Source organism: Zea mays, chromosome 7 (genome assembly GCF_902167145.1).
Source record: "Zea mays cultivar B73 chromosome 7, Zm-B73-REFERENCE-NAM-5.0, whole genome shotgun sequence".
In the NCBI taxonomy this organism is placed as follows: domain Eukaryota; kingdom Viridiplantae; phylum Streptophyta; class Magnoliopsida; order Poales; family Poaceae; genus Zea; species Zea mays.
In genome coordinates, this window is record NC_050102.1 from 163474012 (window position 1) to 163501871 (window position 27860).

At 44.2% G+C, this 27860-nt stretch overlaps 5 protein-coding genes and 2 pseudogenes across 10 annotated transcripts in view; 4 read left to right on the plus strand and 3 right to left on the minus strand.

The window, feature by feature from the left end:
* The window catches only part of LOC103633251 (uncharacterized), a 28531-nt gene extending 24771 nt beyond the window's left edge, over window positions 1-3760 (minus strand). Inside the window, exon 1 of the mRNA XM_008654948.1 lies at window positions 3498-3760. Coding sequence (XP_008653170.1) covers window positions 3498-3760 — 263 coding nt within the window. The remainder of the gene's footprint in view (window positions 1-3497) is intronic.
* Window positions 3761-7242: 3482 nt separating this feature from the next.
* LOC100274575 (Aspartic proteinase nepenthesin-1) lies at window positions 7243-8857 on the minus strand. Its single transcript, NM_001157206.2, has one exon. The coding sequence runs from the start codon at window positions 8824-8826 to the stop codon at window positions 7468-7470; it is 1359 nt and encodes a 452-aa protein (NP_001150678.2). The 5' UTR covers window positions 8827-8857; the 3' UTR covers window positions 7243-7467.
* A 5391-nt stretch (window positions 8858-14248) lies between these two features.
* On the plus strand, window positions 14249-16166 carry LOC100382296 (LOC100279706-like pseudogene; annotated as a pseudogene). 2 transcript variants are annotated; one of them, NR_155553.1, is made up of 4 exons: window positions 14249-14339; window positions 14576-14990; window positions 15068-15583; window positions 15677-16166. The product of NR_155553.1 is annotated as a protein-like pseudogene, transcript variant 1 (transcript). The 2 variants fall into 2 exon arrangements; NR_155554.1 differs by lacking the exon at window positions 14249-14339 and having other exon boundaries at window positions 14577-16050.
* A 462-nt stretch (window positions 16167-16628) lies between these two features.
* On the plus strand, window positions 16629-21290 carry LOC118472992 (cysteine-rich receptor-like protein kinase 10). Of its 3 annotated transcripts, none has more exons than XM_035961097.1 (7): window positions 16630-17352; window positions 19400-19501; window positions 19591-19772; window positions 19998-20211; window positions 20289-20526; window positions 20671-20824; window positions 20935-21290. In XM_035961097.1, exons 1-7 carry the CDS (start codon window positions 17343-17345, stop codon window positions 21214-21216), a joined length of 1182 nt encoding a protein of 393 aa, XP_035816990.1. In that variant the 5' UTR covers window positions 16630-17342; the 3' UTR covers window positions 21217-21290. The 3 variants fall into 3 exon arrangements, with proteins under 3 accessions (XP_035816991.1, XP_035816990.1, XP_035816992.1); XM_035961099.1 differs by lacking the exon at window positions 16630-17352 and adding an exon at window positions 17370-17564; XM_035961098.1 differs by lacking the exon at window positions 19400-19501 and having other exon boundaries at window positions 16629-17352.
* On the minus strand, window positions 18032-21944 carry LOC100279054 (uncharacterized). 2 transcript variants are annotated; one of them, NM_001152110.1, is made up of 6 exons: window positions 21782-21944; window positions 21116-21204; window positions 20894-20970; window positions 20366-20478; window positions 18959-19190; window positions 18233-18875 (listed from the first exon to the last, which is right to left on the minus strand). In NM_001152110.1, the coding sequence occupies exons 5-6, from the start codon at window positions 18998-19000 to the stop codon at window positions 18363-18365; spliced, it is 555 nt and encodes a 184-aa protein (NP_001145582.1). In that variant the 5' UTR covers window positions 19001-19190; window positions 20366-20478; window positions 20894-20970; window positions 21116-21204; window positions 21782-21944; the 3' UTR covers window positions 18233-18362. The 2 variants fall into 2 exon arrangements, with proteins under 2 accessions (XP_008651289.1, NP_001145582.1); XM_008653067.3 differs by having other exon boundaries at window positions 18032-18875; window positions 20894-21204; window positions 21782-21942.
* Window positions 21945-23909: 1965 nt separating this feature from the next.
* LOC103633253 (uncharacterized) lies at window positions 23910-24878 on the plus strand (the record flags this gene model as incomplete). The annotated part of the gene is made up of 2 exons (XM_020541728.2): window positions 23910-24086; window positions 24168-24878. Coding segments are annotated over 2 exons (417 nt in total), but the record flags the coding sequence as incomplete, so codon positions are not given.
* Window positions 24879-25706: 828 nt separating this feature from the next.
* Window positions 25707-25893, plus strand: LOC111589897 (uncharacterized; annotated as a pseudogene).
* Window positions 25894-27860: the final 1967 nt, after the last annotated feature.

Below are 27860 nucleotides of genomic sequence, written 5' to 3' on the forward strand. Positions count from 1 at the left end.
TTAGTATCACAAATACCAAAGGAAGTAGAAGCACAAGATGAACTATCATGTTTGGACTTATCAAATTTAGTTTTAATTCTAGTCCAAATATCATGCACATCACAAATAGGTTTATCATATTTTATTATGAAAGCATGATAATCTTCTTTGCTAAGGGATTTACTTAAGATGTCATAAGCTAGATAGTTTAAGTGAATACATCTTAAATCTTCTTCGGAGGCATTTTCCCTAGCATAGTTAGGAGGAATAATACTCTTGTCTAAAATTTGTTCTAATTGTGGATCTATGATTCTAAAGGCATTTATTACTCTAGTGGACCATGAATCATAATTAGAACAATCGGAAAGTAATATCTCAAGAGTTACCTCCTTGTTCTCCTTCAGAGTTATCTTCTTGTTCTTTTGGGATCTTCTACGAGCCATCACTTCGAGTTGTTAGACTCAAGATGAAGTGCCTAGCTCTGATACCAATTGAAAGTCGCCTAGAGGGGGGGTGGATAGGCGAAACCTAAAAATTAAAACTTTATCCCCCAACTAGATCCATTGATTAGTGGTTAGAACAAGATATATAATTATCGAAGTATAATAAAACTGAGTCCTTGCTTGTAAGGAGTATTGCTTTCAAATAATGCGGAATTGATAAATCAATACTACTAATAAGTCTATGAGAATAAAGCAAGAGGGCTTAGGCAAGAAGAGTAATAACACAAGTTTTCTCTTGCAATGTGTTGCTTCACTAAATGAGAGTTTAACTTAAAGCAACACTAAATAGAATTAGCAAAGAGTAGTGGAAGAGAAACTTAGAAAGGGAAAGAACAAACAAATCACAAGCAATAAGCACACGAGACACGGGTGATTTGTTTTACCGAGGTTCGGCCCTCGAAGGCCTAGTCCCCGTTGAGGAGTCCACTTAAGGACGGGTCTTTTTCAACCCTTTCCCTCTCTCCACCGATCACACAAGGATCGGCGAGCTCTTCTTCTTTTTGAGGATCACTCTCGATCCCGCAAGGACCACCACACTCTTTGGTGTCTCTTGCTAGCTTTTACAAGCCTCCAAAACTTTGGAGGAAGTTCGATGGGAGTCAATACTCCACGCGCAAATGAACACAAAGATGTAGCACACACTATCTCTTAAGGAATCTCACAAGGCACTAGGGCTAAACTCAATTGAGTAGCTCTCAATTGCTTGCTCTCTCTTTTGTGGCACTTGTGTTGGTTGTAGTGGTCTAAATCTTGTGTATAGGATGGAGCAATGAATATATGTGGTTGGGAGGGCTTGAGTATGTCAACTAGATGACTTGGAATGTTGCTTGAGCTCCCACACCCTGAAGTGGCCGGTTGGGGTGGTATTTATAGCCACCAACCAAAATGTAGCCGTTTGAGAAGGCTGCTGGCGATGGGCGCACCGGACAGTCCGGTGCACACCGGACATGTCCGGTGCGCCAGCCACGTCACCAAACCCGTTGGGATTCGACCGTTGGAGCACTGTCTTCTGGGCCCGCCTGGATGTCCGGTGGCGCACCGGACATGTACTATAGAGTGTCTGGTGCGCCAGTATGGGCGTGCCTGACTTCTGCGCGCGCTGGCGCGCATTTAATGCGCTGCAGGTAGCCGTTGACGCTGAAGTATTCGTTGCTTCGATGTCACACCGGACAGTCCGGTGTACACCAGACATGTCCGGTGAATTATAGCGGACTAGCCGTTGTGAATTCCCGAAGCTGGCGAGTTCCTGAGGCGCCGTTCCTTGGAGCACCGGACACTGTCCGGTGTACACCGGACAGTCCGGTGAATTATAGCGGAGCGCCTCTGGAAATTCCCGAAGGTGGCGAGTTTGAGTTGGAGTCCTCTGGTGCACCGGACACTGTCCGGTGCGCCAGACCAGAGGTGCCTTCGGTTGTCCCTTTGCTCTTTTGTTGAACCCAATACTTGGTCTTTTTATTGGCTAAGTGTGAACCTTTGGCACCTGTATAACTTATACACTAGAGCAAACTAGTTAGTCCAATTATTTGTGTTGGGCAATTCAACCACCAAAATCAATTAGGAAATCGGTGTAAGCCTAATTCCCTTTCACTTTCCCTTTGTTGCGGGACTCTCCCGATGAAGCTTTCCCGTGGCTTGTAGCGGGCTTGTCGCCGGTCTCCATCTCCTTCTTGGCGTGATCTCCCGACATCACTTCGAGCGGTTAGGCTCTAATGAAGCACCAGGCTTTGATACCAATTGAAAGTCGCCTAGAGGGGGTGAATAGGGCGAAACTGAAATTTACAAAGTTAATCACAACTACAAGTCGGGTTAGCGTTAGAAATATAATCGAGTCCGAGAGAGAGGGTGCAAAACAAATCGCAAGAGAATAAAGAGTGTGACACGCGGATTTGTTTTACCGAGGTTCGGTTCTCGAAAACCTACTCCCCGTTGAGGTGGTCACGAAGACCGGGTCTCTTTCAACCCTTTCCCTCTCTCAAACGGTCCCTCGGACCGAGTGAGCTTCTTCTTCTCAATCAAACGGGAACAAAACTTCCCCGCAAGGACCACCACACAATTGGTGTCTCTTGCCTCGGTTACAATTGAGTTGTTCGCAAGTAAGAACGAAAGAAAGAAGCAATCCAAGCGCAAGAGCTCGAAAGAACACAAGCAAATCTCTCTCACTAATCACTAAAGCTTTATGTGGAATTGGGAGAGGATTTGATCACTTGGGTGTGTCTAGAATTGAATGCTAGAGCTCTTGTAAGTAGTTGAAGTGGGAAAACTTGGATGACTTGAATGTGGGGTGGTTGGGGGTATTTATAACCCCAACCACCAAACTAGCCGTTTGGTGGAGGCTGTCTGTCGCATGGTGCACCGGACAGTGTCCGGTGCGCCAGCCACGTCACCAGGCCGTTGGGTTCCGACCGTTGGAGCTCTGACTGCTGAGCCCGCCTGGATGTCCGGTGGCACACCGGACATGTACTATAGAGTGTCCGGTGCGCCACTTCGCGCGTGCCTGACTTCTGCGCGCTCTGGCGCGCATTAAATGCTTCTGCAGGTGACCGTTGGCACGAAGTAGTTGTTGCTCCGCTGGCTCACCGGACAGTCCGGTGTACACCGGACATGTCCGGTGAATTATAGCGGAGCGGATTCCCGAAGCTGGCGAGTTCAGAGTCGCTCTCCTCTGGAGCACCGGACACTGTCCGGTGGAGCACCGGACAGTCCGGTGAATTATAGCGAGGCGCCTCTGAAAATTCCCGAAGGTGAAGAGTTTGGCTTGGAGTTCCCTGGTGCACCGGACACTGTCCGGTGGTGCACCGGACAGTCCGGTGCGCCAGACCAGGGCAGCCTTCGGTTATCCCTTGCTCTCTTTGTTGAACCCAATTCTTGGTCTTTTTATTGGCTAAGTGTGAACCTTTGGCACCTGTATAACTTATAGACTAGAGCAAACTAGTTAGTCCAATTATTTGTGTTGGGCAATTCAACCACCAAAATCATTTAGAAAATAGGTGTAAGCCTAATTCCCTTTCAGGGAGGATGTCATTGGTGCTGTTCTGGTTCTCGTCGGGTGGCTCGTGGAGCTTGGCGCACACGAAGACGCGCTTCCCCTTGAGGTCGGCCTCCGTGAGGTCCCCGACGCTCATCTTCCCCATGCTGGCCATGGCCAGCATGCCGCGCGCGGAGCACGCATGCTGGCACTGCGACTCAACGTGGACCGCGAGCGCCAGCGACCGCACCGGCTGCCACGATGCGACAGAACCTCCCTTATCGTTGGGTAGATGCGAGCCATAGTGCGCCATGGAAAGTTCGGTTGTGAGCCCCGAAGTCGAACAGGTGGTAGGCAGCTTGGTGGCGTTAGCGCCATCGAAGAATCCATAGAGGTGGACCAATGCGCGGGCCTCGACACGCAGACGCCACGACTCCAGCGCACCGACGCGAGTTGCCACAGCAGGCTCCACGACATCGAGGCGCTCGGTGGTGGCCGAGAGTTGGATCCCGAGATGCGCCCGCGAGGGAATGGGATCCTCACGGGCAAATGCCTCCTCCAGAGAGCGAATCGACGTGGAATGGAGCGAATCGCAGAGCTGCTTGTCGGAGTCGATGCCTCGGCCGAAGAGGCCGCCCCAGTCATCGGTGATCACCTCCTTCGGTGAGCTCCTAACCTCAGCGGTAATGACACTCGAGTGCTCGAACAGGCCACCCCAGTTGTCGACAGTGACGGGCTCCTCGTAGCGCAACTCGATGCGTGGTCACCACGATTCCAGCGTGCCGACACGAGTTGCCGGAGAAGCCTCATGGAGGTGCTCGGTGGTGGTGGACTCGAGCGAAGCCCAGCGCGCATCCTGTGCCGAGAACCGGTGACAGATGACGCGCAGGAGCCTGGACTGCTCCTCGAGCGCAATCGTCAGACTAGAAACGACAACACCCGCCATTCCCAGAGATCAACGGCTCTGATACCAATTGTCAGCGACCTACTGACGATATGTATTGATTCAACTAAGAACTAGTAGCGGTTACAACAGAGGAAGTGGAAATGGATGAGAAGACAGGAGTATAGAACTTAGATGATGATGTCAATAGAGAACTACGATACTTGACGAAGAAGAAGAACAATTCTATTGTTTCTCCATACACTCTCTTCAATTATTGATGCTCCTTATGTATTCTCAGCTATTTGGGTCGGCGAACACCATATGGGATGCCTGGTATCATTGTATAGACTCATGTGGTATGCCCTCGCGCCGTTCTCCACCAGCGCCTCGAGGAGGCCATGGCGGGGAGAGGTGGCGATGCTGCTCGTGGTCGTCGCCGCACCATCTCCTTCCGCGCCCGGGGATGAGAGCAACGCGAGGCGGCGCCCGTCGCGACGTGCCGCTGCAGAGTAGCTGCCGGGGTGCTGGTGGACGTGAGCGAGGGTGGCACGAAACCCGTGAGCGGTCTTCGCGGGAGTCACCGGCGAGAGGAAGCCGATGAGAATAGCAGCAAGCGTCAGCAGAGCTGCTACAGCTTTGCTCGCCATGTGGTGAGACCATGAGAGTGACAGACGCCTTCCAGACAGCTTTGCAACATATAGCTTCGAACGTTACGTGAATACGGCCTAGCTGAAATTTAGTATCTCCAGAGTATATTTGGATCCTTTTCATAATATGTTGTATGTGTATGAAGGATAATGCAATCCATATTTTTCATAATGCTAGAGCTGGGATGGCGACATGGCGTCATCAAACTATCCCCAATAGGAATCGACTTTTTTGGAACCTAAAAATCCCTCTCAAAATTCAAAATTTCCTTTGGTGCATAGGAGGGGTGATTCTCACCAAAGATAATCTAGCAAAAAGAAGGTGGAAAGGAAGTATGAAGTGCAGTTTCTGTGATCAAAATAAGAATATCCAACACCCTTTTTCAGGGGAACCTACTAGTTCAGATTTTGGAGACTGATACAGAAAGAAAAGACTCATTAGGGAATAAATGATGTTTGTCGCTCTTTGGAGACGGTGGTTATGAAGATTTTTGCAAGACATGTGTGACGGTTTAATGCTAGCATTGCAATGTTTTAGTAATTTGTCGTATATATCTTAGGCTTTCTTTCTATGTCACCTCTAGTTCGTTTAATATTTGTGTCGATTGTTTTGTAAGGCCGTATACAAGCAATTGTAAAAGGTCAAAACTAATTTTTTTTCCATTATCTAAAAAGCTAGGATGTGTGTGTGTATATACAAAAATGGGTAGCAGGTGGCCTCTATTTTCCAAGTGACTGAAATTTTATCATTTCCCGATTATGCAGTAATTTGCAATTTTTCGTTGATTCAGAGATAGAGAAGACTTTCGAACACCACCTATCCACACCCAATGGATAGCTGTTGAACATGATCGACAAGGAGCAGCCATGCTGACAAGAACAAGTGGACAACAGGTTAATGGAGAGAGAGGGAATTGCATTAGTGTGCTGGCCACCCCGCAAAACCATACCCCACCTATGTCCGCTTTCATTTTTAAGGGATCATTATAATAAAAATGGTAGACTTATGCCATATTGACACTTGCAGACAACTTGTCAATATTATCACCAAACCTCTTCATCAAGCCACCTTTGTTCGCTTACAAGGGGTGTTGGATGTGTTTCTCTTTTTAGAGGAGAGAGATTTTTTGTTATACAATAGTGCTTTTGGATCTTCTTTGTACTTTAGCTTTTATTTTGGCTTTTATAACATATATGCATTGTATCTCATCAACCATCATATAATATTTTGAGCTTCATGTGTATAGTTGTTAGAATATGATTATGCTCTTGGTAGTATGCTTTGTGTGTACATAATGATGCTTGGGCAAGCTAAGACTTATTTTTCTCATAGTGATACAATCTTGTTAACCTAAGCTTCTTTTTTTCTGAATTGTGAACATGTTTAATACTTGCTAAATATAGAAGAACCATTCACCGTTGAGATTGGCAAGTAGCATGTGTAGAATGTGTTTGTTGGTCACTTGTTTTCAATTACTGTATAGAACCAAAAACAAGGCAACACAATGTTAAACAGTAAGGACCTTCGTCCTTGGGGTGTTATCTTTTTAGGATAATGATCCAAGGACGAAGGTAGTGATGGCCGCTCGTTTTTGAATCCCTCAGGATGTCAAAAACAGGTTAACATGAATTAGTACGTTGCCCACTTCTTCCTTAATTTAACCTCTTTCTGAAGGCCATATGAAGGAAGAGGGTGACAAATAAAGAATGTGCATATCTAGGAAGCATGGCTCTTACTATGGTGGTTCATGTCCAAGTGAAATCCATTTTTGTGTTGTCTTGAGTTTTTGAAGTTTTCACTTTGGATTTTCCCTTCTCGATCTCCTCGCTTTGATATTTTGTTAGAACTTTTGAATCCAAGTTTTTAGGGACTTTTGAGTTGGATAGAAACATGCAAGAACCTCCAAGGATCATTCCCACCAAGTGGTTTGATAGATTCAACTCAAACATAAAATTCCAACCACTTGATCGATTTTGAGAAAACACGAAGTTAAGAGCGCGTTTTTTGATCCACTGTTGAAGCTTTAACCTTTTGGAGCTCAACTTTTGTGTACGCCTTTGAAATTTTCATGGGAAGGTGTGTAAAAAAATCAGCTTAACCGGACTTTATTTGGATCTTTGTTGTCTTTTTAGAGTTTTGTGGTGTTTTTTTTTGTTTGATCTGTTTCTTCATTTTCGTTAGAGCAGAGAGCACAATTTTCGGATTTTGTAAAGTTTCACTTAGTTTTGAAAATTATTTTACTTGTCATAGCCATTGCCCTTGATCTTCAAATATTTATTTGCTCTGGATGGAGAAGTGTATTTCAAATGAAGAATAAAGAAGACCCTAAAAATAAAGAATAAAGCACATGGATCCGAGAAGGAAAAATATCTCCTGCTTTACAACCCAACCCGAGCAACACGCCATTTTTACATAATATATAGTTAAAAAAAATCACGATCCTTATGCAATTGCGCGCGCGTATTTTCAGTTCTGTAAAGCTCTGATCAGAGCGCGCTGCATTTGGCCGGAGCAAACGACAATGTCTCCTGCCCAATGTCGTAGAGGATGTGCATGTTTTGCTGCTGGTAGTTGCCGAGAATGTTTACCTCGCCGTCGGTCTGGTTCTGCATGGCCAGGCACCACAAGCCGGAGTCGTCCGACATCATGTAGCTGTCCGCCGGGAGCACCATGTCCGCGCCGTTGAAGTGGAGCGTCATGCTCGGCATGGCCGGCGGCGCCGATGTTGAGGAGGGCAGCATGAAGCACAGGTCGAGCCCCGTGTCTGCCGACCCGTCTGTGGTGGGCAGCGTCACCAGGGAGACAACCGCTGCCCGAACCTGCTGGTACGCCGTATTGCCCAGTAATGTGATGGTGGTGCCAGAGTCGATGATGAGCCCGCCGGTGCCGTCCGCGTTGAGCGAGAAGGCGTCGGGCGGGATGGACAGTGCCGTCGTGCCGAGGGATATGCCGGTCAGGTTGAGATAGTAGAAGGTGTTCATGGGCGCAGTGGAAGGGCTGGCGACGAAAGGCGTGGAGCTGACGCCGGCGGTGCCGTTGAGCGACGCCGACGGCCCGAGGAGGAGCGTGCTCGTGCTGTTGGTGTCCTGGTACGGCGTGAGGCAGTAGGAGAACTTGGGGACGCCGAGCTGGGAGACGAGCGACAGCCTCCCCCTGCCCAGCCCGACGAGGCCGGACGCGGACGAGGCGTTGAAGCCGCTGCTGGCGGTGCTGCAGCCGAAGGCGATGCCAGGGACGCGGGCATGACCGGCCGGCGTGGACCCGAACGTGAAGGTCTCGGACCCCTGAAAGACACTCGTCCACCCGCTGCCGTACGTGACGTTGTACGTGCACGCGCACCCCGGCGGCGGGGCCGTCCCGGTCCCGGCCAGCGCCGCCGCGCATACGCTCAGCGAGCTGTTGCACGGGAGCACGGCGAACGTGGTGGAGCTGGACGGGTTGTACAGCGGCGTCGGCTGGCGGAAGCACTGGGAGGTGCAGGGCGCGCACTGCGTCCAGATGAGGTCGCTGCCCGTGTCGGCGATGGCCTGGTACGGCAGCGGCGGCGTGCCGATGGCCAGCGCCATCAGGTACTCCCCGGCGGTGGGCGAGTCCTGGGTCGGCGCGGACACCGTGGCGCCGGACGACGCGGCTAGGGCTAGCTTCCTGGCGTTGTGCCGGTGCATGTCGCGGCGCAGGGCGCCGCGGACGAACTGGGACGCGGTCACGCTGGGGTCGGCGTGGACGCGCGTGAGCTCGACGCGGACGCCTGCGGCGGCGTCGGAGTCGGAGGCAAGCGCCGCAAAGACGAGGGAAATGATGAGAACGGCGAGGGAAGCCATTTGTGCTGTCGATGACATTGGCATTGGGGAAGCAAGCTAAGCTATGCTATGCAGGAGTACGTAATACGAGAATGGCGTTGGAACGTTTGCGTTTATATAAGCTAAGCTTAGCAGTGAGAAGATGGTCCGCGTCGAGCTCGTGCCGTGGCGGCTATCTCTAACGCGACGAGAACGTTGACCTGGTCGCAGCACGACATCTTTGTGCAGGTACTGTTTGGTGATTGAATTGCCTGGAAACAGCCGAACCAGTTTGCAACACGGTGGCGTCTACGGTTCGGTTTTCCACGTACGGGCGCTCATTTTCAAAGGGATTAGCGGATTAGGTGCGGTATTTGGTGGCCGTCGAGGCCAAAAAAGCCATGCCTGGTCAGCCTGGATGACTTCAGGTGGGTGTCAACAACAATCACCACGCCCAAGCTCTGTAACCCAGATGAACCTGACATCAGGACGCAGTCGCAATTTCTCCGCACCACACATTCCCGAATTTGAACATATGTCGATCAGCACCTGAACTGTGATGATGACCGCACCTGAAAAATCCCTCTCCCGCTGTCGTTGGCGGCGGGTGAGCAGAAACCAAAGAAGCCTACTACTAGATGTTTACACAGGAAAAATGTTACTAAGGGGCAAAAAGCTTAGTCAACAATTAAAATAAAAAAATTTCAAGCAGTGAAAACAAATCGATTCAAACTCCAAAAAAGTCGGTCTAGCAAACACTGAAAGTCGACTAGATTAGGTATCATAGGGGCTAGGGACTGTGCCTCATGCATATTCTATGAGATCGAGATGGGTTATATCAACATTATAGCTTGTTATATTAATCTCTTAGGTTGATGTTAAAATAAAATTCTTCGTAAATACAAAAATAAATATTTTTTTAGAAAATAACTGAAATGAAAATTTTGGTTCTTTTTGAGCTTAGGTTTTTTATTGTAGATCCATTTCAAAAGTCTCTGCATGTTTCATTCTCTATATCTAAGTCTTATAAGTGTTCTCTATTCGCCTGATTGGTTACCCGCATCATCTCATCTTAGATCATCGTATGCGTTGACTTTATTTGAGATTATGTTTGGTTGATTGTATGTGAGAGTCACAACCTGCATGGGTGGAAGCAAAATAGGCTATTTTGATGGTATTAACATGCATCCACTTATACGCTCAAAATTATCGTATCTGTCTGGCTACAGCGACGCCAGCCTGCGCATGGACGTGTGTATCAATCTCATGTTTCCATCAGACCCTCTAGAGTAAAAAAAATCATAAGAAAATGTATTGCATTTATAGTCTAGTAAGTGGAGATCGAGGGTGGTTTCGAAGAGCAGAAAATATAGAAAATGGGTTGCCGGAGTTTATTAGAGCATGTTTTTTTTGGTTTGCTGTCTAACTTCTGTGAGTCATGTAGAGAGCTCAAGACTTCACCAAATAATCCCTGCTTATCAAATGACCAAAATATGCCCACACATAAACCTTGCTAGTTTGCTTGCTATGGACACTTGTTAGGGAAACAGATCCCGGTAGCATCTGAAACACACAAATTTCTTAGGAATAATTGGATCTATACCATTAAAAGATTACAACTTTAGATATATATCAACTTCATGGACTTCACATTAACTCATGTGAACCCCACGTATAAGCGAGATAGTAATGATATATATATCTAAAGTTGTAATCTTTTAATGGTACATATCTAAATTTTCCAATTTCTTATGATACCTACAAAATTTCGTAAGGATCAATTCATTTTCATGAGAAAAACGCAGAATTCAGGGCTCACGTCGGAGATCGAATGGGCCTGGTGTGCCGTGTTGGGCTATTGGTGGCGTACCACTGCCCGAAGTCCGTGGGTCATCAAAGCTTTGCCCGTCCGTCAATTGTACTATACTCGTATCCACCTGCCGGCCTGGACAAACGAGGCGAATAATTTGGCCTACATTAATATGCACTAGATCAGGTGGCGCCCCTTCGAGCGCCCTATCCAGCATAGGGAAAATCACACTTCGTGCGCCTATCTATCCCAAAGGGAAATCAGTAATAAATAATTGTTGATGTAATCTCCCATGAAATTGATTGGTGCGAGATAAACCGAGCAACAAAGCAACGGTAAGACTAATAACATAAAGAGATCGAACATAATTTACATTAAAATTTCAGTTGTTTTATGTTTTAGCACAAGCTATCATACATAGAGGTTTAACATAGTGTAATGATCAGACTTGATACAACAAAAACTAATCAAAAATAAGATGTAGGGAACTAATCCAAAATAAGATGACAAGATCCAAGTCTACATTAGGTGATGTACGTAGGGATAGGCACCACAGAGGCACCACAGCGAGAGGTATATACATGATATTGGGGCTAATGCAATCCACATAATTATATACATAAACCTTAGAAAACTACAAGGCAGCTTCACTTTATCTACAAAAGTCAAGCGAACAGCCCAGTCCATTCACAAAAGACAAGCACATCAATTATCATGTGTTCAAACTTCAGGTTTCTCGAGGCTGCAAACAATAAACACAAGAATGTGACTCAATAAATATTCCACATGTCATGTTCCATCCACCAAAAAGGAATTGGCATCTGAATTCATTGTATTTCACAACCATTTAACTCTAAAAGTGGTTGATTGTCATCAAGGCCAAATTGTATATGGGGATGTATACGACACATGCAAAGTTAACCAAAATAAATCTTTCACTCACAGCCATTGTTGAGCGGTGTTTTTTCTTAACATACAAATATTCGATATGGTACATAGTAAGCTGTGGTCAGAGGACATTCGTAGCTTTTCGCATATTTTTACTTTTATCTTTAAAAAACAGATTCTATCATGGAATCATATTTGCTTAGATTGGAATCACTATATAGTATATACACAATAACAGAAGATGAACATAAATAAACAAACTGCTTTGAGAAACACATTTGATAATTGACAACAATAAAAAAAATTGAGGTACCATTTTTGACAAAATTGAACATGAAACAAGGGTTAAGGCCTTATGGAAACATGATCTACATAACAGAGCTCTGTAGTAAGCTTACTCTAGATCAGGATTACCTTGAAGGGATTCAAGACCTGTAGTAACAAATTATTCCTAGTCAAATCATGAACATCAAAAACCTTCTTATACTGGTTTAAAGAAAAGAAATGCTCGTTTTTCATTAATATATATTTATATAGTCTACGTAAGACAGAATCAAAGTATATTAAGCTTATCAATGTAATAAAAAATTAATTACCTCCTCATTCTCAATGTAGGCTTCTGCATCATTTTCTTACTTCTTTAGTATCTTTATGTCAAACCATTGTAAAGACTGAGCCAATTTTCTTTGTTTGATGTAGTCATTTTGTAGAAGTGTATAGAAGGCATACACAATATCCTTATTATCGAATCCATCCTCGGTTATAAACGGGTTGGTGGTAATTTTACCACTGGAAACATGAGAATCCATCTATTTGCATTATTCCTTTCATCTAGCGTACTGCATCCTGATCATAGTCCATGAGTTGAGAAAGCGAGGGAGGGTGGTACAATAGTACTTGGAAAAAGGGTTCACCAATCGACCTTCTCTGCTCCCTAATCTGGTCCCTCTCATCGAAGGTGCTCCCAGGGTTAAAGCAGCAAAGCAAGAACCCCCAAACCTCTCCCCTAATTGTGGGGTGCACACCCTAAGCCCTTTTATTTTGTGATGATTTTTTCCAAGGAGTAGTTAAATGAAATTGGATGCGGGTGTGAGAAAAGATGGTACCCCTCTCTGTATGTGGCTCAGAACAGAGGCGATATCCAGGTGTCCATCACGCGTGATCGCAACATGCCATTCCCTAACGCTTAGTGTCGTCCTCGCCTGAAATGGAAATGAACCCAACTCAAGTTAACTCAAATTAACATGGGGATCTCCAACCAATTAGGGACGGGGAGGAGACAAGAGGAACCCTTCCTTCTAGCTTTCACTCACCTTGATCTTGACCCTAGTGTTGAGGACGTTTTGGCTGCATTTGGGGCAGACCTGGTCAAGGAATCGGTGATCTACCTGCTGCTTCCCCATCTCTTCGTGGATTCCCTTCCCTTCTTCTACCTCCTGCTACAAGTATCGTAGCTAGCAGCAGCAACAAATTGATTTACTATCTTTTCTCTCAAGAAGTATGAGTGAACAATTAAAAAAGAGTACGACCATGACGGGAGGAAGAGAGCTCAGCTGAGCTGGATCGAATGAGGAAGAGGGATCACCAGAGTAAGATTGCCAGCGGAGAGGCTGTTGGGATGGGCGGATTAGCTCGGCCTTCACCTCCCTGCACACTCTACTCTATGTAGGCCACATGAGCAGGCGATGCGCTGTGCTACACCTGCACTCGTCAAACCTAGCCTTGCGCAACTTCCTCCAGATCTCCTCGTCGCTCGCGACGCCGGTGGCCGACTGCGGGCTCGCCATATCCAGGACCCCATCGGCGAGAACCCCAACAGATCTTGAATGTGTCGTCCGCCCAGCCGAAGGTCAGGCGAGCTGGTAGGGAGGCGTAGTAGCAGCGACAGCGCGGGAAGGATGAGTGCGAAGCGAGGCGACGACGCGCGGAGAGAGAGACGAAGGGAGGAAATCCAGGCGAGTAGGTAGGGAGGCGTAGTAGCAGCAACGACGCGGGAAGGACGAGTGCGAATCGAGGCGACGACGCGTGGAGAGAGAGACGAAGGGAGGAAATCTGAGAAGCTAGGGTTTGACAGAGGAGCTAGAGATGGCAACGGGTACAAACTCACTGGGTTTTGCCGTCCCAAACCCGTACCCATGGAAAATATCTATGCCCATTAAAAAAACCCGTACCCATGACGGGTTTGAGATTTTGCCCAAACCCGTATCCATTGAGTTAGCGGGTACCCGTGGGTTTCATCTACAATATACTTGTTCTTCTCATAATCAATAATTATCGTAATGATTAATGATATCATGATCCAAAATCTATGTAATGAACAACGAGTTCATGATTTGGTATAAAATTATTAGTAGAGAGAATGAAATATAAATAATAAGTTGTATAATTAAGTGACCTTGCACTAGTTATCCATCCACCACATATATAACACTAGTAAAAACTATAATAGCAAGCAAGCAACACTCTCACCGACTACTAATACATTCACCAATTGATAAAAATTATGAAGTAAATAAGGAATAACAAGTTTGTTATTCGTTTATAAAATAAAATGACAATATGCACTAGGTTTGGTCAGGTTTTAAAAACCCACGGGTTCACGGGTTTGGATACTATAGGAACAATAAACCCGTACCCATAAACCCGCCGGGTATGATTTATGCCCACTAACAAACCCATGATTATAAAAATTGACCCAAACCCGTACCCTAATGAGGTAAAAACCCATCGGATTTCGGTTACCCATTGCCATCTCAGGAGCCCTTTGACCCTTTCCATCTTCACGAAACTAAGGTTTTTTTTTGCAAGATGTTCACCAGCAGCTGAGCGAGCGTTGGCAGGCCACGGGGGCTGTGCTGTGCTGAAGGTCGTCCGTAGCGTGGTGAGCGGAGGAGGCCTCAAATTTTCGTAGCTTTTAATACTTTATAGATGTAGACTTGCACATTGCTCTGCTGCATGTGTAAGTGCTAGCTCGTCCAGAACAGTTATTTTCTTCTCAATTTTTTTCTTCCTTTTCCTTTCAGCTTTGCCCTTTTAGGAATTCTTTAGCGCTGTGGTCAACATTTTAATTATTAAAGTTAACCTAGGAAAAAAAACTACTGGTGCTACTGGTGTCAGATCTGCTAGCGCTCGCAATTCTCCTCTCCACCACGCCGGCGACGGCAGCCGGTGACCAGTACCTACATGTCCAGCCTGAGGTCGCTAGCCAGCGCACTGATCGGGGACGCCGCGAGGCTTCACTCGGCCACTGGCTCTGCCGGGGAGGAGCCTGACAGGGTCTACGGCGCCGTGCTCTGCCGGGCGGACTCCGCTGGTGCTAACTACAGGCGCCGCCGGGGTGCCCTTGGCGCCATCGACGGCGACGGCCACTCACCTTGCGCGCTCCACAGCGACGTGACCGTCTACTCCGAGCTGTACCATCTCCGTTTCTCTGACAGGAACTTCCTCGCCAACTTCAAGAACGCGCCGAAATGGGCCGACGTCAAATTATGGTTTCTCTCAGACTGCTAATGGTACATAGCAGATTTACAAGGTATTTCCGTGCTATAACGTTATTAGTATATCACGCATCAAATTATGTAAAAGCTCCATATGTGATGAATTTTGCAGGGAGTATTTACTGATGGACAAGAGGTAGCAATAAAAAGACTGTCTGCTCACAACAAGACGGGTGTTTGTTATGGCTTAAAATTAGATTCTAACCGTCAGAATCCGATTCTTGTAGCCAAAGGCTTCACTTCTTAGCTTGTTTCTATGAGAATCGTTTCCATGAAAATCACTCAAATAATCCGCAAATAATCCGTCAAGTTTTGTCACGATGAGAAAAATTCGTTGCTTTCTAGATCCTAAACTCTATAAACTATTCTAGCTTCCTCTATAGTCTGCAAGTAATCCCGCGATATTTAGATTATCTTGACAACTAGACTATACAAGAATCCAGATTCTCAGAAAAGCTCTTTAGAAAAAAGCTATACCAAACATACCCCTTTAGATATCGCGATATTCAGGTTTTAGCAAAACTTAAGCACAAAATCCTTGTTAGACTCCTTGGTCGTTGCATCCATGAAGAGAAGATGCTGATATACGAATAACTGACGAACCAAAGCTTGGACCACTTCATTTTTGGTATGCCCGTACTATAAAATGCTTATTATTTCATAATTGTATGCGTTCTCGTGTGCAGAATTAACATTTAATGTTGTGTTACATTGCTTGTAGATCCAATCATGCATGCATCACTTAAATAGAAGAGAGGAGTCAAAATAGCTGATGGTATAGCCCAGGGACTCCTGTACCTTCACAACCTCTCCTGAATACGCATCGTCCATAGGGTCTTGAAAGCAAGTAAAATCCTGTTAGATTTCTGATCTAAACCCTAAGATTTCTGATGTTGGGATGGCAAGGATATTTCCATCGGATGCCACTCAAGCAACAGCCAGCAGACTTGTGGGCACATAGTAAGGGTATTGTTATACTAGTTCTGTTACTTACTAATATTTCTATCTAAGGAATTGTATTCTGACTAGCCCCATTCTCTTCTTTTCTAGTGGATACATGGCTAATGAATTGCATCTGATGGCCTTCTCTCGATCAAGTCAGATGTTTTCAGTTTAGTATTAATGGTGTATCTGTATGGTGTTCTACATTATTTCCTTCCATAAAGTATTGAACTCAAAGTACAGGGGGTTTCCTGTACCTCCCTGTTTTATTGCTGTTGTCTAGCATTTTAGCTACTTCTAACAGCTAAAGATACACCATCATACGCATGTAAAAAATCATTTCTCTTTTCAGACCTGGGAACTGTGGAAAGACAGGAGATGGAATAAGTTCAATGATCAATCATTTGGTGATGACTACGAACTGGAAGAGCTGATGAAATACCTTGCTGAGTTGCTGTGGTATTGTTGTGTGTTATGAGAAAAAAAACAATAGATCATCCTACAATGCCTGATGTTGTTGCAACTCTTAGCAGTGATGGCATCACATTGCCAGAACCAAAGCAGCCAGCTTACTCCTATGCGAAATTAAATGTGTCAGTCACTGTATTGAGTAGCAGAAATGATGTCACCATCACTACTACAAATGGCATATAACAGAATGTGAATATACTGTTAATCAAGTGTGAGCTACAGGTCTTGGTCATCCTTCTTGCGTTAATTAATTGTAAGGCAATGTGTTCTCCTTTTTCTCGCCAGTATGTCACCACTAATCCTTTCAGGCTGCTTCGACTATTAGTTTTACATATTTAACAAAATTTTCCTTGTTATTCTATATAAACTGAGACAACATTAATTTACATCAGTGACAAACTGTCTACCACTGGGCACTGGGACATAAGCCATTTTCTGTTGTGATGATGAATCACATTCCCCCAATAATGGACATTAGACAGCATACCTAGATATCATTTGTTTGAACATATCATAAATCTAATCATGGCTGTTTTTAGTCTTCCTTTGTTTTTTCAGTCAGGATATCAGCCTCATAATTTAGGAGACATAAATATGTAATCAAGAAGTACAACAACACCTGAATGTAGACAAGTCCACTGCTCACAAGAGATTAGAACAAAGTAAACTTCACATCATGTGGAAGAATCCACAAGAGACAGCTCTCTAGACCAGTCTTCCGTGGAAATATGGCCATGTCACCGTCTTTCAATTTATGTTGCAAATAACACGTCTGAATGTAATCTAAGCTTGACCATTGAATTCTCTTACCTCTTTGAAGACAAAGCCAATATGACATTTGGCACTCATCTGTGACCAAGACCACGGCGCTCTAGACCTCTAGTTACCAGTCATTCTGAAATTGTTATCTCTCCTATTTGTCTTCCTCTCCTGCCCAGCACCATTGGCTGGCCAGACGTTCTGCAGTGATTGCAATGGTGCCAGGTACACGCCAAACATCTGTTCTTAAGGCGTCGCCTAGGTGTCCGGGCGGTGGTCTAACGTCTAGGCGCCTTGCCCGCCTACCTCGCCTAGGCGTCCTGGCGGTGCTCCAACGCCTTGGACCGCCTTACCGCTTTAAAAACCATGCGCCAAACAACACCTACAAATCTAACCTGATCTCCCTCGCTAAAACACAGTTTGCCCATGCAGTAAAGGTGCACTCAGCTACAGGAATTGTGTTGTTTAATCTGGCTAGCTCTTGCTGTTTTGCCTTCCATGCGTTATGAGCAGATAGTGTTATGTTCTTTTGGCTATGCCTCCCCTGTCTAGTGACAGGAGCATGCTTGTATGGCCTAGCAGTAACAGTAGATGGTATGGCCAGTATGGCACTGCAATAGTAGTAGTTGGTAGAATCTTCTACATCTTATCTTGCTATATCAAGTAAAGAGAGGCAGGCTGCACCCTTTAGGGTGTGTTTGGTTCAAGAGTGTGTTGGAGTAGAGCCACTCCATTCCAATTCCAGGAGCGGAGCCGTTCCGCTCTGTGTTTGGTATTGTAGAACGGAGCGGCTCTATTTTTTGTTTGGTTCTGGAGTGAAGTAGAACGGATCGGCTCCATTCTTTGTTTGGTTCAAGAGTGGAACTAGAGTATAATTTCAAATTGTAACACACTATGATCAACATACAACAACTCATTACCATCACAATGTTCTCAACAATGCGGTTACATATGAGCAGCCACATTCAACACAAAATACTCAACATATGAGCAGTCCAATATAGTGTGATTACCAACTACATTGTCAACAATGAGCAGCCACAATCAATGTTCAATATGGCAGCAACCACCATCCCAAAATACAACCACCATGACATGCAAGAATATCCAAAGAGCATTGTTCATGGATACAAATGCATGTCTCAAAATCATCCATACCACAAGAGTCCATGACTACTCAATATAATCATCCAACTAGGTCTACTTAAGTACCTAGGAAGCCTACATATTCTTGTTCATGAAATCGGCCATCTTGTGATCTTGTAAAGCACGGGCACATTCATGAAACCATTTGCAAGATTAGGATCACCAAGCATATGAGAGTAGTACCTAGACTTGTGCTCAAGCTCAAATCCGGGAAGGCTGTCCACCGCTTCAAACAATCCGTTTGGCAAACCTTTACTTGCTGCAGCCTTTTCAATAGCATTAGCTATAGTTTCAGCACCACTTTGAAAGGCTTGAACCAAAGGATCTGCTCCACATTCATCCTTCTTAGCTCTCTTGGATGGTCTACTAGGTCCTCCTTCGTCCCTCTTAGGTGGGCTGCCTTCCTTGTCATTCAAACCATTAGTTGGTGTCCCAATGTTCTCCATTTCTTTTTGGGTATTCAACTCATCTACTCCAAGAGGGTCATTTGAGGTCTTCACAAACCTTCCTGTTGCTGTACTATTACCATATATTGTTGCTAAATTGCCATAGTAAGGTAATGGTTTGTTGATGTACTCATCATCCCCCTTGTTCTTGTCATTCTAGCATGAAACAACCAAGTTAGTACTCACATGACAGCAATAATACAAGCAAAAGAAGGATAAAAACAGCACTAATATATTACCGCAAAGTGGGTTGTGTACTGCTCATGGTCCATTGTAACCATAAATAAATCTTCATCCCAACCGGACCCACTTTCAGCCCTAAGTTGATTAATCCTAACGTACTTCTTCTTCACTGTCTTCAAGTGGTTAGAAATTTGCTCAGCAGTCCTATTAAGTTTGAAATGCTCATTCAAAGCTTTAGCACAAGCATTAGGCCTGCTTTGAGCAATGTGCAAACTTGCATAAAGGCCTCTGTGAGCAACCAAACAATGGTAAGTTACATTGAGTAATGCAGCCTAGGGTAAGGTAAGCAATAATAGGAGTAGCTCTTGGAGCGCTGATGCACAGGCATACATCAGATGCCAACACTTCTCTTTTGGTTAACATAAATTGTTTCAACAAACGCATCAGTAGAACTTTTCTCAAACTAAAACTAATTGATCTTATGCATGAATTTACAGACAACACAATTGATAACGTCGTGGGAATTGGAGTTTTCCTAGTGGTAATATCCATTGCTTGCTTGGTTATCCATATCTGGATCAAAACACAACAACAAAGAGGTCTGCACTAAGCCACTAACATAACAGATAAAAATGTGTGTCATTAATATGTGCTCTCTTATATGTATAATTTCAATATTATTTTTCAGAACAAGCAATATTAAAGTTACAACGAGTGTCTTTGGCAATAAAAGGTGTGATAAACCTATGGAGCATGGAAGGTGGCAACTTGGGATTTTCACAGTACGATTACTCTCATATAAAAGAAGCTACAAATAACTTTTCGGTTGATAATAAACTGGGAGAAGGTGGCTTCGGCCCTGTATACAAGGTATTATGTCCTTACACCACAAATGAAGTCCTTAAGTGAATGAACATTATGTTGATCATACAAATATAATGCCTTCTCTATATTATATTGTAGAGATACAAATACAATCTGCAATGATGCATATTATAATTGATATTTTTTTGACTAAATAAAACAGATATGAATTCCCAGAAGAATAAGTTATTGAAAACAGTAACTTGTTTGTTTTATTTTGATCAATCCCAGGGCCAATTGAGAAGTGGAATTAAAATAGCAGCCAAGAAACTTGAAGCATGTTCTTTACAAGGACTATTGGAATTCCAAAACGAAATCCAGCTTATAGCAAAGCTTCAACACAAAAATCTCGTTAAGCTGCTGGGTTGCTGCACTAAAGGAGATCAAGAAAAGATGCTTATATATGAATACATGGAAAATAAAAGTCTAGATTACTTCATATTTGGCAAGGACCATCTCTTCTACATGTGTAAGTTGCTTACAGTATGTCAACAGTTTTGATAAATTGTACATCTTTTGCAGATAATGTGAAGGGAGCAGATCTAAACTGGTCAAAACGCCTGCACATAATTAATGGGATAGCTCAAGGGCTTCTTTACCTTCACAATTATTCACGGTTATGCGTTGTCCATAGGGATTTGAAAGCAAGTAACATTCTCTTGGATAGTGAAATGAATCCAAAAATATCAGATTTTGGGATGGCCAGAATATTCTGTTCAAACGCGAAAGAATCAAATACTACAAGAATAGTGGGCACACAGTAAGAACATATGGATCTGTGCACTTTGAGTACATTTAAAATTTATAGAGGTGCTTCAAAATTGTAGCATGTCATCAAGTTAACTTAAAAATTTCACTTTTTGTATTATACTGAGTACTGACACTATTTAACTTCCATCCTCAGTGGCTACATACCTCCTGAATATGCTTTTCATGGGGTTTGCTCCATCAAATCAGATGTTTTTAGCTACGGGGTATTGACATTGGAAATTCTAAGCTCAAAGAGGACGGTCCAATTCTATGAGTACAACCAAAAGCTATATAATCTCATCTCATATGTGAGTGTAATTAAACTTAACGAATCCAGAACTTCATCTGCGGATTCCCATTTGCTCATAAATACATACCTCTATCTCACTTGTTTCACAAAAACATGTTACTTTGGCAGGCTTGGCAACTTTGGACGGACGGAAAATCAGATGAGCTGATTTATTCTCCTCCAGGCAATGTACGTGAAGAGATAGAAAGGCACATTCAGGTGGCACTCTTATGTGTTCAAGAAAATGCGGAGCATCGACCTGATATGGAGCGAGTTGTCACAATGCTAAACAGTAAGGATGTGGACTTACCCAAGCCTATGCAGCCAGCTTACTTCCATGTAAATCCTAGTGAGGAAGAAGTTTCATCACGAAGCATTAATATGACTATGAGTATCACGCTGGAAAGGTAGAAGCACATTGTCATTGTTTTTTGAGAAAAATGCTTGTAACTATCTGCATCAAGAGGGAAAAAAAATTGCACCGATATAGTCATGTGAGTAAGTTTGATTGTTATGCATATTCATTAATACAACATATGTTTTTTACATTTTTGCTTGGATACGCAGATTGATTCTTGGGCTCAACCTGAATCTTCGAAATTTTAACCTCATGTCTTTAACAACAAAATAGGTCATTCTGATCCTAAAACTCATTCATTTTAAAAACCACAGTACCAGCAGTTGCAACAGTTTCAGATAAAAACAGCAGCAACACCACTCTGATCTTGAGTTGCTTTATTCCAAGAGTAAACTTCACAACGGGTAGTATATCCACTTGAATGAATCAGACAAAATTCATGAGCACGAACTGCAATTGGGATTTGGGGAGCACATAAAGAGGGTACAGTAACCGCTACCGTAGTGCGTTATCAACTCATAGCATCAGCAGACGGCACTCCCCACGTGGTTATTTCTTCTGAATGCCTGGCTCGAATCGAAAGCAAAAAGCGAAAAGAGGGGATTCGTAAGGCCGAACCTCGGTTCAATTGGCGCAATGTCTGTGCCAGCACCTGCGCGAAGCTGTACCCGGAGAATGTCGCGGTGGTAGTCCGCGGCCGTACCCGTCGCAGGCATGGCGCGTCCCTGGCGGGCGGCGCAAGGGTGCTCTCCGTCACTGTTCGTCACCACTACCCAGTTCCATTCCACTTCGACCCCGTTGTCGCCACTCGGCAGTCCCGCTCAGGCATGCCTGGGCCGTGGGCTTAATCTGAGTTCAACCAAACGGGCCCAGCATGTTGTCTTGCGGGCCTTGATTGGGCCGAATCACACAGAATGTATCTGTAGGACTGTAGGAGTATAGTAATATTTTTTTAGGGCCCGTATAATACCCTTCCTCTAATCTCATCGATATTCCTAAAACTAGCATGTAGCCGTGCTAACGATACGATCCCGTGGAAAAAAAAAGAAAGAAGGGGTCAACAGCGGCGCGAGTGAGAGGGAGGGGCGACGAGAACGTGGGGGAGGCTAAGGCGGCAGGGTCATAGCCTCGTAGGGGAGGGGGATGATGGACGAGGAATAATTCAAATAATATTGTCCATTGGATTTTAATAAGAAAGAGAGGTTATCCAGTGTTTTGATGATGTGTTAAGTTTAAGGTACAATTTATTTAGTGAATTTAGTGGAGGTCATGAGTGTGTGGGTGATTTTTTATAATCAAGAGGTGGAGAGAATCCCCACCTAAATTTCATTTATTCTGGCATGACTAAGTCACGCCTCAACGACCTCTTGTTTAAAGGAAACGAGGCAAACTCTTACATAATGTTGTGGCAGACCACAGATTACAAACAGCTGCTAGCACAATATAACAAGTACTTTAGTAACATGGAGAAAATAAAAAAGCAAAACACAACACGACGCATATTAAAACGATCGAAACGACGATTGTCGTACGACGATTAGCAACCTCCACTAAGAGCAACATACTTGTGCATCTAGACCCCCCTCGTAGCTACGCGTGTCTCGCTGCCTTGTGGCCATCTGCCATGCAAACACGGACGAGGACTAAAGGAGGCACGAGGCAGGCTGACCACAACATATCGCAAACGACGATCTCTCTTCGAGTAAGCAGAATCACTCGACAACGCATCAGGGCTCCGCTTGCCACCATCCAACATCGCGTGAGGGGAAATCCTCATGGGAGAATGGCGATAGAGACGGATATTCACCGACCCGGCATAAGATTTATGTGCTCCTGTTAACAAGGAGAGCGCTGGCAGAGCAGAGGCGCTAAAGGGAGGCACGTATCGCACCACGACAGAGGTCGAAACGTCAGTGTCAAGCACAACGTCACAAGAGACCTGCAAAAATATGATGACGACAAAGTTTAAATTAAAAACAAAGTGGGGGTGATTTTGGTTGGTGGATTTTGCAATGTTTAAACTGATAGATTATACAGTATGTATAGAAGTATAGATTAGTTTTCTTAAGCTATACATATTCACAACGCATGGTTAAATTAAAAATAATCATGACACTAGTATTAAGTGAAGTTATAATAGTTCGTCAAGTCCCTCACTCCTTTGCAACTTCAGTTGCAACGCGCATCGAAAGTTGAAACGCTTGATTCAAAAACGACCAACACTACTGACCGCAAACCAGCGCAGTCGCTCCCAACGGGATAGAAACCACAAACCAGCGCAAGACATCGGATCGGGGATCCACAAGACTGCCTGGTAGGTTGTTAGGTGCATGCACCTGTTGCTGCTCGATGCGGCGGAACTGCATGTTGCTGCTCGTTGCTGGTACTTCCATTTACCACTGGTTCACCACTCGCACTGTTACCTTGTGCGACCGGGAGACCTGTTCGTAGGGATCTTTCACCGCATAGGTTCCATAAGATAAGTCATTCTTCGGAATTACCTCTCATATGAGAGTTGCAAGCCAATAATGACATACCTTTCAGGCTTGTTTGAGAGCAACAATATCTAAGGGGATTAGAGAGACTAAGGATATGTTTGGTTGACTGGCCCAACTCACGACCAGGCCCGTTTCATACAGTATGGATATGTTTGGTTGCCTGGCCCAGTCCGGGAGCCTGGCTGAGGCGAGCCCAAAATAATTTTGTGGCCTGGCTGAAAGGAAACGCGAGCTTGTTGGTTCCCTGACCGGCCTGGCCCGACTTCAGTCGCCACAACGACGCTAGGGTTTCACTCGCAGCCGCCGACGCCAAAAGCCCGCTCTTCTGCCCCAAGCCGCGACGCCCCGCGACGCCGCTGCGGTGCCACCAGAGCGGTGGCTTCTCCGACGCCGGTACGGAACTGCTCGACCTCCTCCTCTTGAAGGTGCTTGGTTCCTTCTGCCGCTGGACTTGTGTTTTTTTAGTACATGGCGCTGATGTTTCCCTGTCGGAACGCTCTTTCCAGGGCGACGAGAGCGGCCTGTCGTCGGCGTCCCCGCAGCCGCCGCTGTTCTACGGCTCGCCGCCGCGGCGAGCGTCAAATCCGGTGGTCCACGACAGCAGGTTCGGCGCGGACTGCCCGCCCGTGCCCGTGCCGGGGCTGTCCGTGCACCGGCCTAGCCCGCGGCCGTCGTCGGCGGCGCCGTCCATGTCGCCGCGCGGGTGCGCCCGCGCGCGGTTCGCGTTCCAGCCCGCGAATAGTTAGGTGGTATGTCCTAGTTCGTCAATTAATGATGCTTTCTTTTTTGGTTTTTGATGGGGAATTGTTTTTTTCTTTGTTGTCCGTCCGTCCATGCAACCAAGAAATTTCATGGAGAATCTGTACAAAAGAGTGGCTAGCTACTACACGAGAGTCCGTTCTGAGAGAAGCAACACGAGGTCAGTCAGTGGATGAGCTTAGAGAGAGACATTCACACGCTGAGAGGGTTGATAATTTGTGATATTTTCCTCCTTTTTTTCTTCTTCCTGATTTTGTATATTGTATATCCTGCTGGATTAACAAATACTAGCAACCACTTATAGTCAGTCAACATAGGCCATCTACTGCTAGTACCTCTTTTCTTCTCATGAGTTGTAGCAGTTTCTGTTTAATTCATATGATTGTAATTACAATCATATTTTAAGTTACTACTATAATTTCTGTTTAATTACAATCATAGTTTCTATTTAATTAAAATTCATATGATTGTAATTACAATCATAGTTTCTGTTTTTGTTATCCATATTTTAAGTTGCTACTATAGTTCATATGATTGTAATTCAAATGATTGTAATTAGTTCAATTCAATGAGAAAAAATACTAGCAGGAGGATCTGTTTAATTCAGATTATTGTAAATCATATTTATGGGTCAAAATCATATTTTTAGTTTAAATCTGTTGTAATTTGTTTAATGGCGCTTAAAATTTTGAAATTTGGCGGGAGCTTCATTTTACACAACAAAATTGGCGGCAACCCAATTGGGCCAAGCTACAGAAATGAGAACCAAACAACGTATCATATGGGCCTGGTTCATTTTGACCAAGCAACCAAACATTATTTGTTAGCTCTGTACATGCGGGCTCTTTTGAGCCTGGTCCTCTCACTGAGTCAGACTCAGGCTAGGCCAGGTAATCAAACACATCCTAAAATCTTCTTACTATTCAAAATTGAATAGAAGGAAAATTTAGCATCCTTGCTAGCCCACACGTACTTCTATTGAATTGGCGCAAGATAGGCTCTACAAGTAATAGCGATCGAGCACCGCCGAGATTATTCAGACACAACTCCAAGCCTTTACATCTCTACTCCTATAAGTATAAGACGTCAAGTTTTACGATCTCACCGTCGTCGTGTGTTGTCAAGTAACATGGGCCATTATCTCCTAGATGAGCCGTGAGAAAACACTCAAACCTAATACAACACGAAGTCGCATGCAACACAGTGCTCTCATATACCTCCTCGCTAGCTGAAGAAGGACGAGCAGTCGAGCGAGCTATAAAAAAGGTAGGTCTTCTTTTGAACTCATATCTTTCTCGGTCTTTTGTCTAAGATAAAGTACAATATCTACAATTTAATATTTGGTATATGGATCATATGTCCACTTTAATTTTAAGTTTATTTTTATGGGTAGGATCCACATTAATTTTTAAATTATTTTTTATGGGGAGGGTCCATCATATTGGCTTACACTAAGCCCTCGTGTGTCGTATAGTCGTTGCACTATGCCATCAAATAAGATTTGTGAGCCGTCGCATGCATAGGCATATTATACTAGTGGCATGTAACAACACTATCAAGATTAGAAGGTGTGGCCCTTTCCTATTATATATAATCTTCTATCTTCAACACTCCTCTCAATCTAGACGGTATGAAATTAAGTTCATATATATTGCTACAAAACTTGTCAAAAGGTGGACCAGTCAAAGACTTAGTAATAGTATCGACCACTAGATCTCTAGAGAATATGATCTACACTTCTAGTTGGTGAGATGTCACTTGTTCATGAACAAAGTGATAGTCAAGTTCTACATGTTTGGTGCGACAATAAAATGCGGATTCGTTGTGAGGTAGGTAGCTCTAATATTGTCACACAAGAGAGTCGAAGGATGTGGTTATGGTATGCCAAGTTTCTGAAGCAATACTTGCACCCAAATAAGTTTATAGTAGCATTAGTTATGTTCGTATATTTAGCATTTTGTATTGGAACGTGAGACAGTTGGGTCTTTTCTGGAACTACAAGAAAAGATATTACCATTGAAGAAGACAATGTAAGTGTGTAACCATGAATGCTACATCGATCGATCGTGTTACCAGTCCAATCTGCATCAGAAAAACACTCAGTACTAAGGAACCAGACTTCATGATGAAATTCCCTAGATCAGAGGTGAAATGAAGATACAACAATATGCGCTTCACCGCAACCTAGTGAGAGGTAGTTGGTGCTACCAAATTGATTAACAAAAAAGAATATATCAGGACATATGAACGATAACTACTGGAGAACGCCAACCACATTGTGATAATGTGTAGCATCCTCCGTCGAGAGGTGTACCATAGTATAGAAAGAGCTTGTCGGGGGGGACATCAGGGTAGTGATGCCTTTAAAATTGTCCATGTTGGTGCACAACAGAAGGCCTTGATGTATTTGAGTTGTGTGAGGATCAGTCTGATAGATGTATGATGAACTTCAATACCTAGAAAATAACTGAATCGGCCAAGATCCTTCACCACAAGCTCAACTTGAAGTTGTTGGAGGAGGTGGTCAGTAGCCGAAGATGAGGATAAAATGTGTGTATGCGCACGCGTGTGTGTGACTACCAGGTTCATTAAAAATAGAGAGCCTTGGACACATGAAATTTCAATTGAAGCAAGGTGCCACTCAACTGAGAAAACCAAGTCTGCATCGCTTGTTTAACCATATAAAGATTTATCAAGCTTGCATATATAATTGGGATGAATGGAGTCTTCATTACTCGGTGGTTGCTTCATATAAATGTCTTCATCAAGAAATTCATGTTGGTGGTTGCTTCATTTTAAATGTCAATCTATCAAAGTGACCATCCCCGAGAAGCCATCAAGGATAATAAAAGGCATATGGTGGACAGCTTCACAACTGGACTAAAGGTGACATCTTAATTAATCCATATTGTTGCTTAAAACCTGCGATAAACGAGCCTTGCAGCAATCAATGGATCATTATGACTTGTGTTTGAGTTTGAAAATCCATTTGGACTCATTGATATTTAGACCAACACGAGGGAGAAGATGGCATGTCTTGTTTTTAATGAGGGCATCAAATTCTTCGTGCATTGCATAATGCTTCATAGTAGCGACATGTGATGATGGATCTTCAACGGAAGTCAAAGCAACAGAATATGTCACCATACCGTTAGTATGTTGTTTTAGCTTTCATATATTATATTTCAGTCATATACGGTATGGTTGTCCTGCAGTATTAGTAGGAGCAATGATTAGATCATTGGGCCAACACACACAATCAAATATGTGTAGCATAGAATAATTAGGCGATGTGTTAAATAATCATTCTAGAGGATACAAATTATATATGATATATGTAGGGAGATGATTTATGAGATGTGTGGATGTGATGATGGCTTCATCCCAAAATTGGAGTGGCATGCCAGTGTGAGCTAGGTGAGCGAGACCTGTTTCAACAA

Excerpts from the sequence above, each read along its gene's own strand:
- LOC100274575 (NM_001157206.2), bottom strand. The coding sequence starts at position 8,826 with ATGCCAATGTCATCGACAGCACAAATGGCTTCCCTCGCCGTTCTCATC.
- LOC118472992 (XM_035961097.1), top strand. Across the intron at positions 20,527-20,670 it reads ACAAGAATAGTGGGCACACA|TGGCTACATACCTCCTGAAT; the intron begins GTAAGAACATAT and ends TTCCATCCTCAG. Across the intron at positions 20,825-20,934 it reads TATATAATCTCATCTCATAT|GCTTGGCAACTTTGGACGGA; the intron begins GTGAGTGTAATT and ends TTACTTTGGCAG.
- LOC100279054 (XM_008653067.3), bottom strand. The coding sequence starts at position 19,000 with ATGGTTACAATGGACCATGAGCAGTACACAACCCACTTTGCG. Across the intron at positions 18,876-18,958 it reads AGTACACAACCCACTTTGCG|AATGACAAGAACAAGGGGGA; the intron begins GTAATATATTAG and ends GTTTCATGCTAG.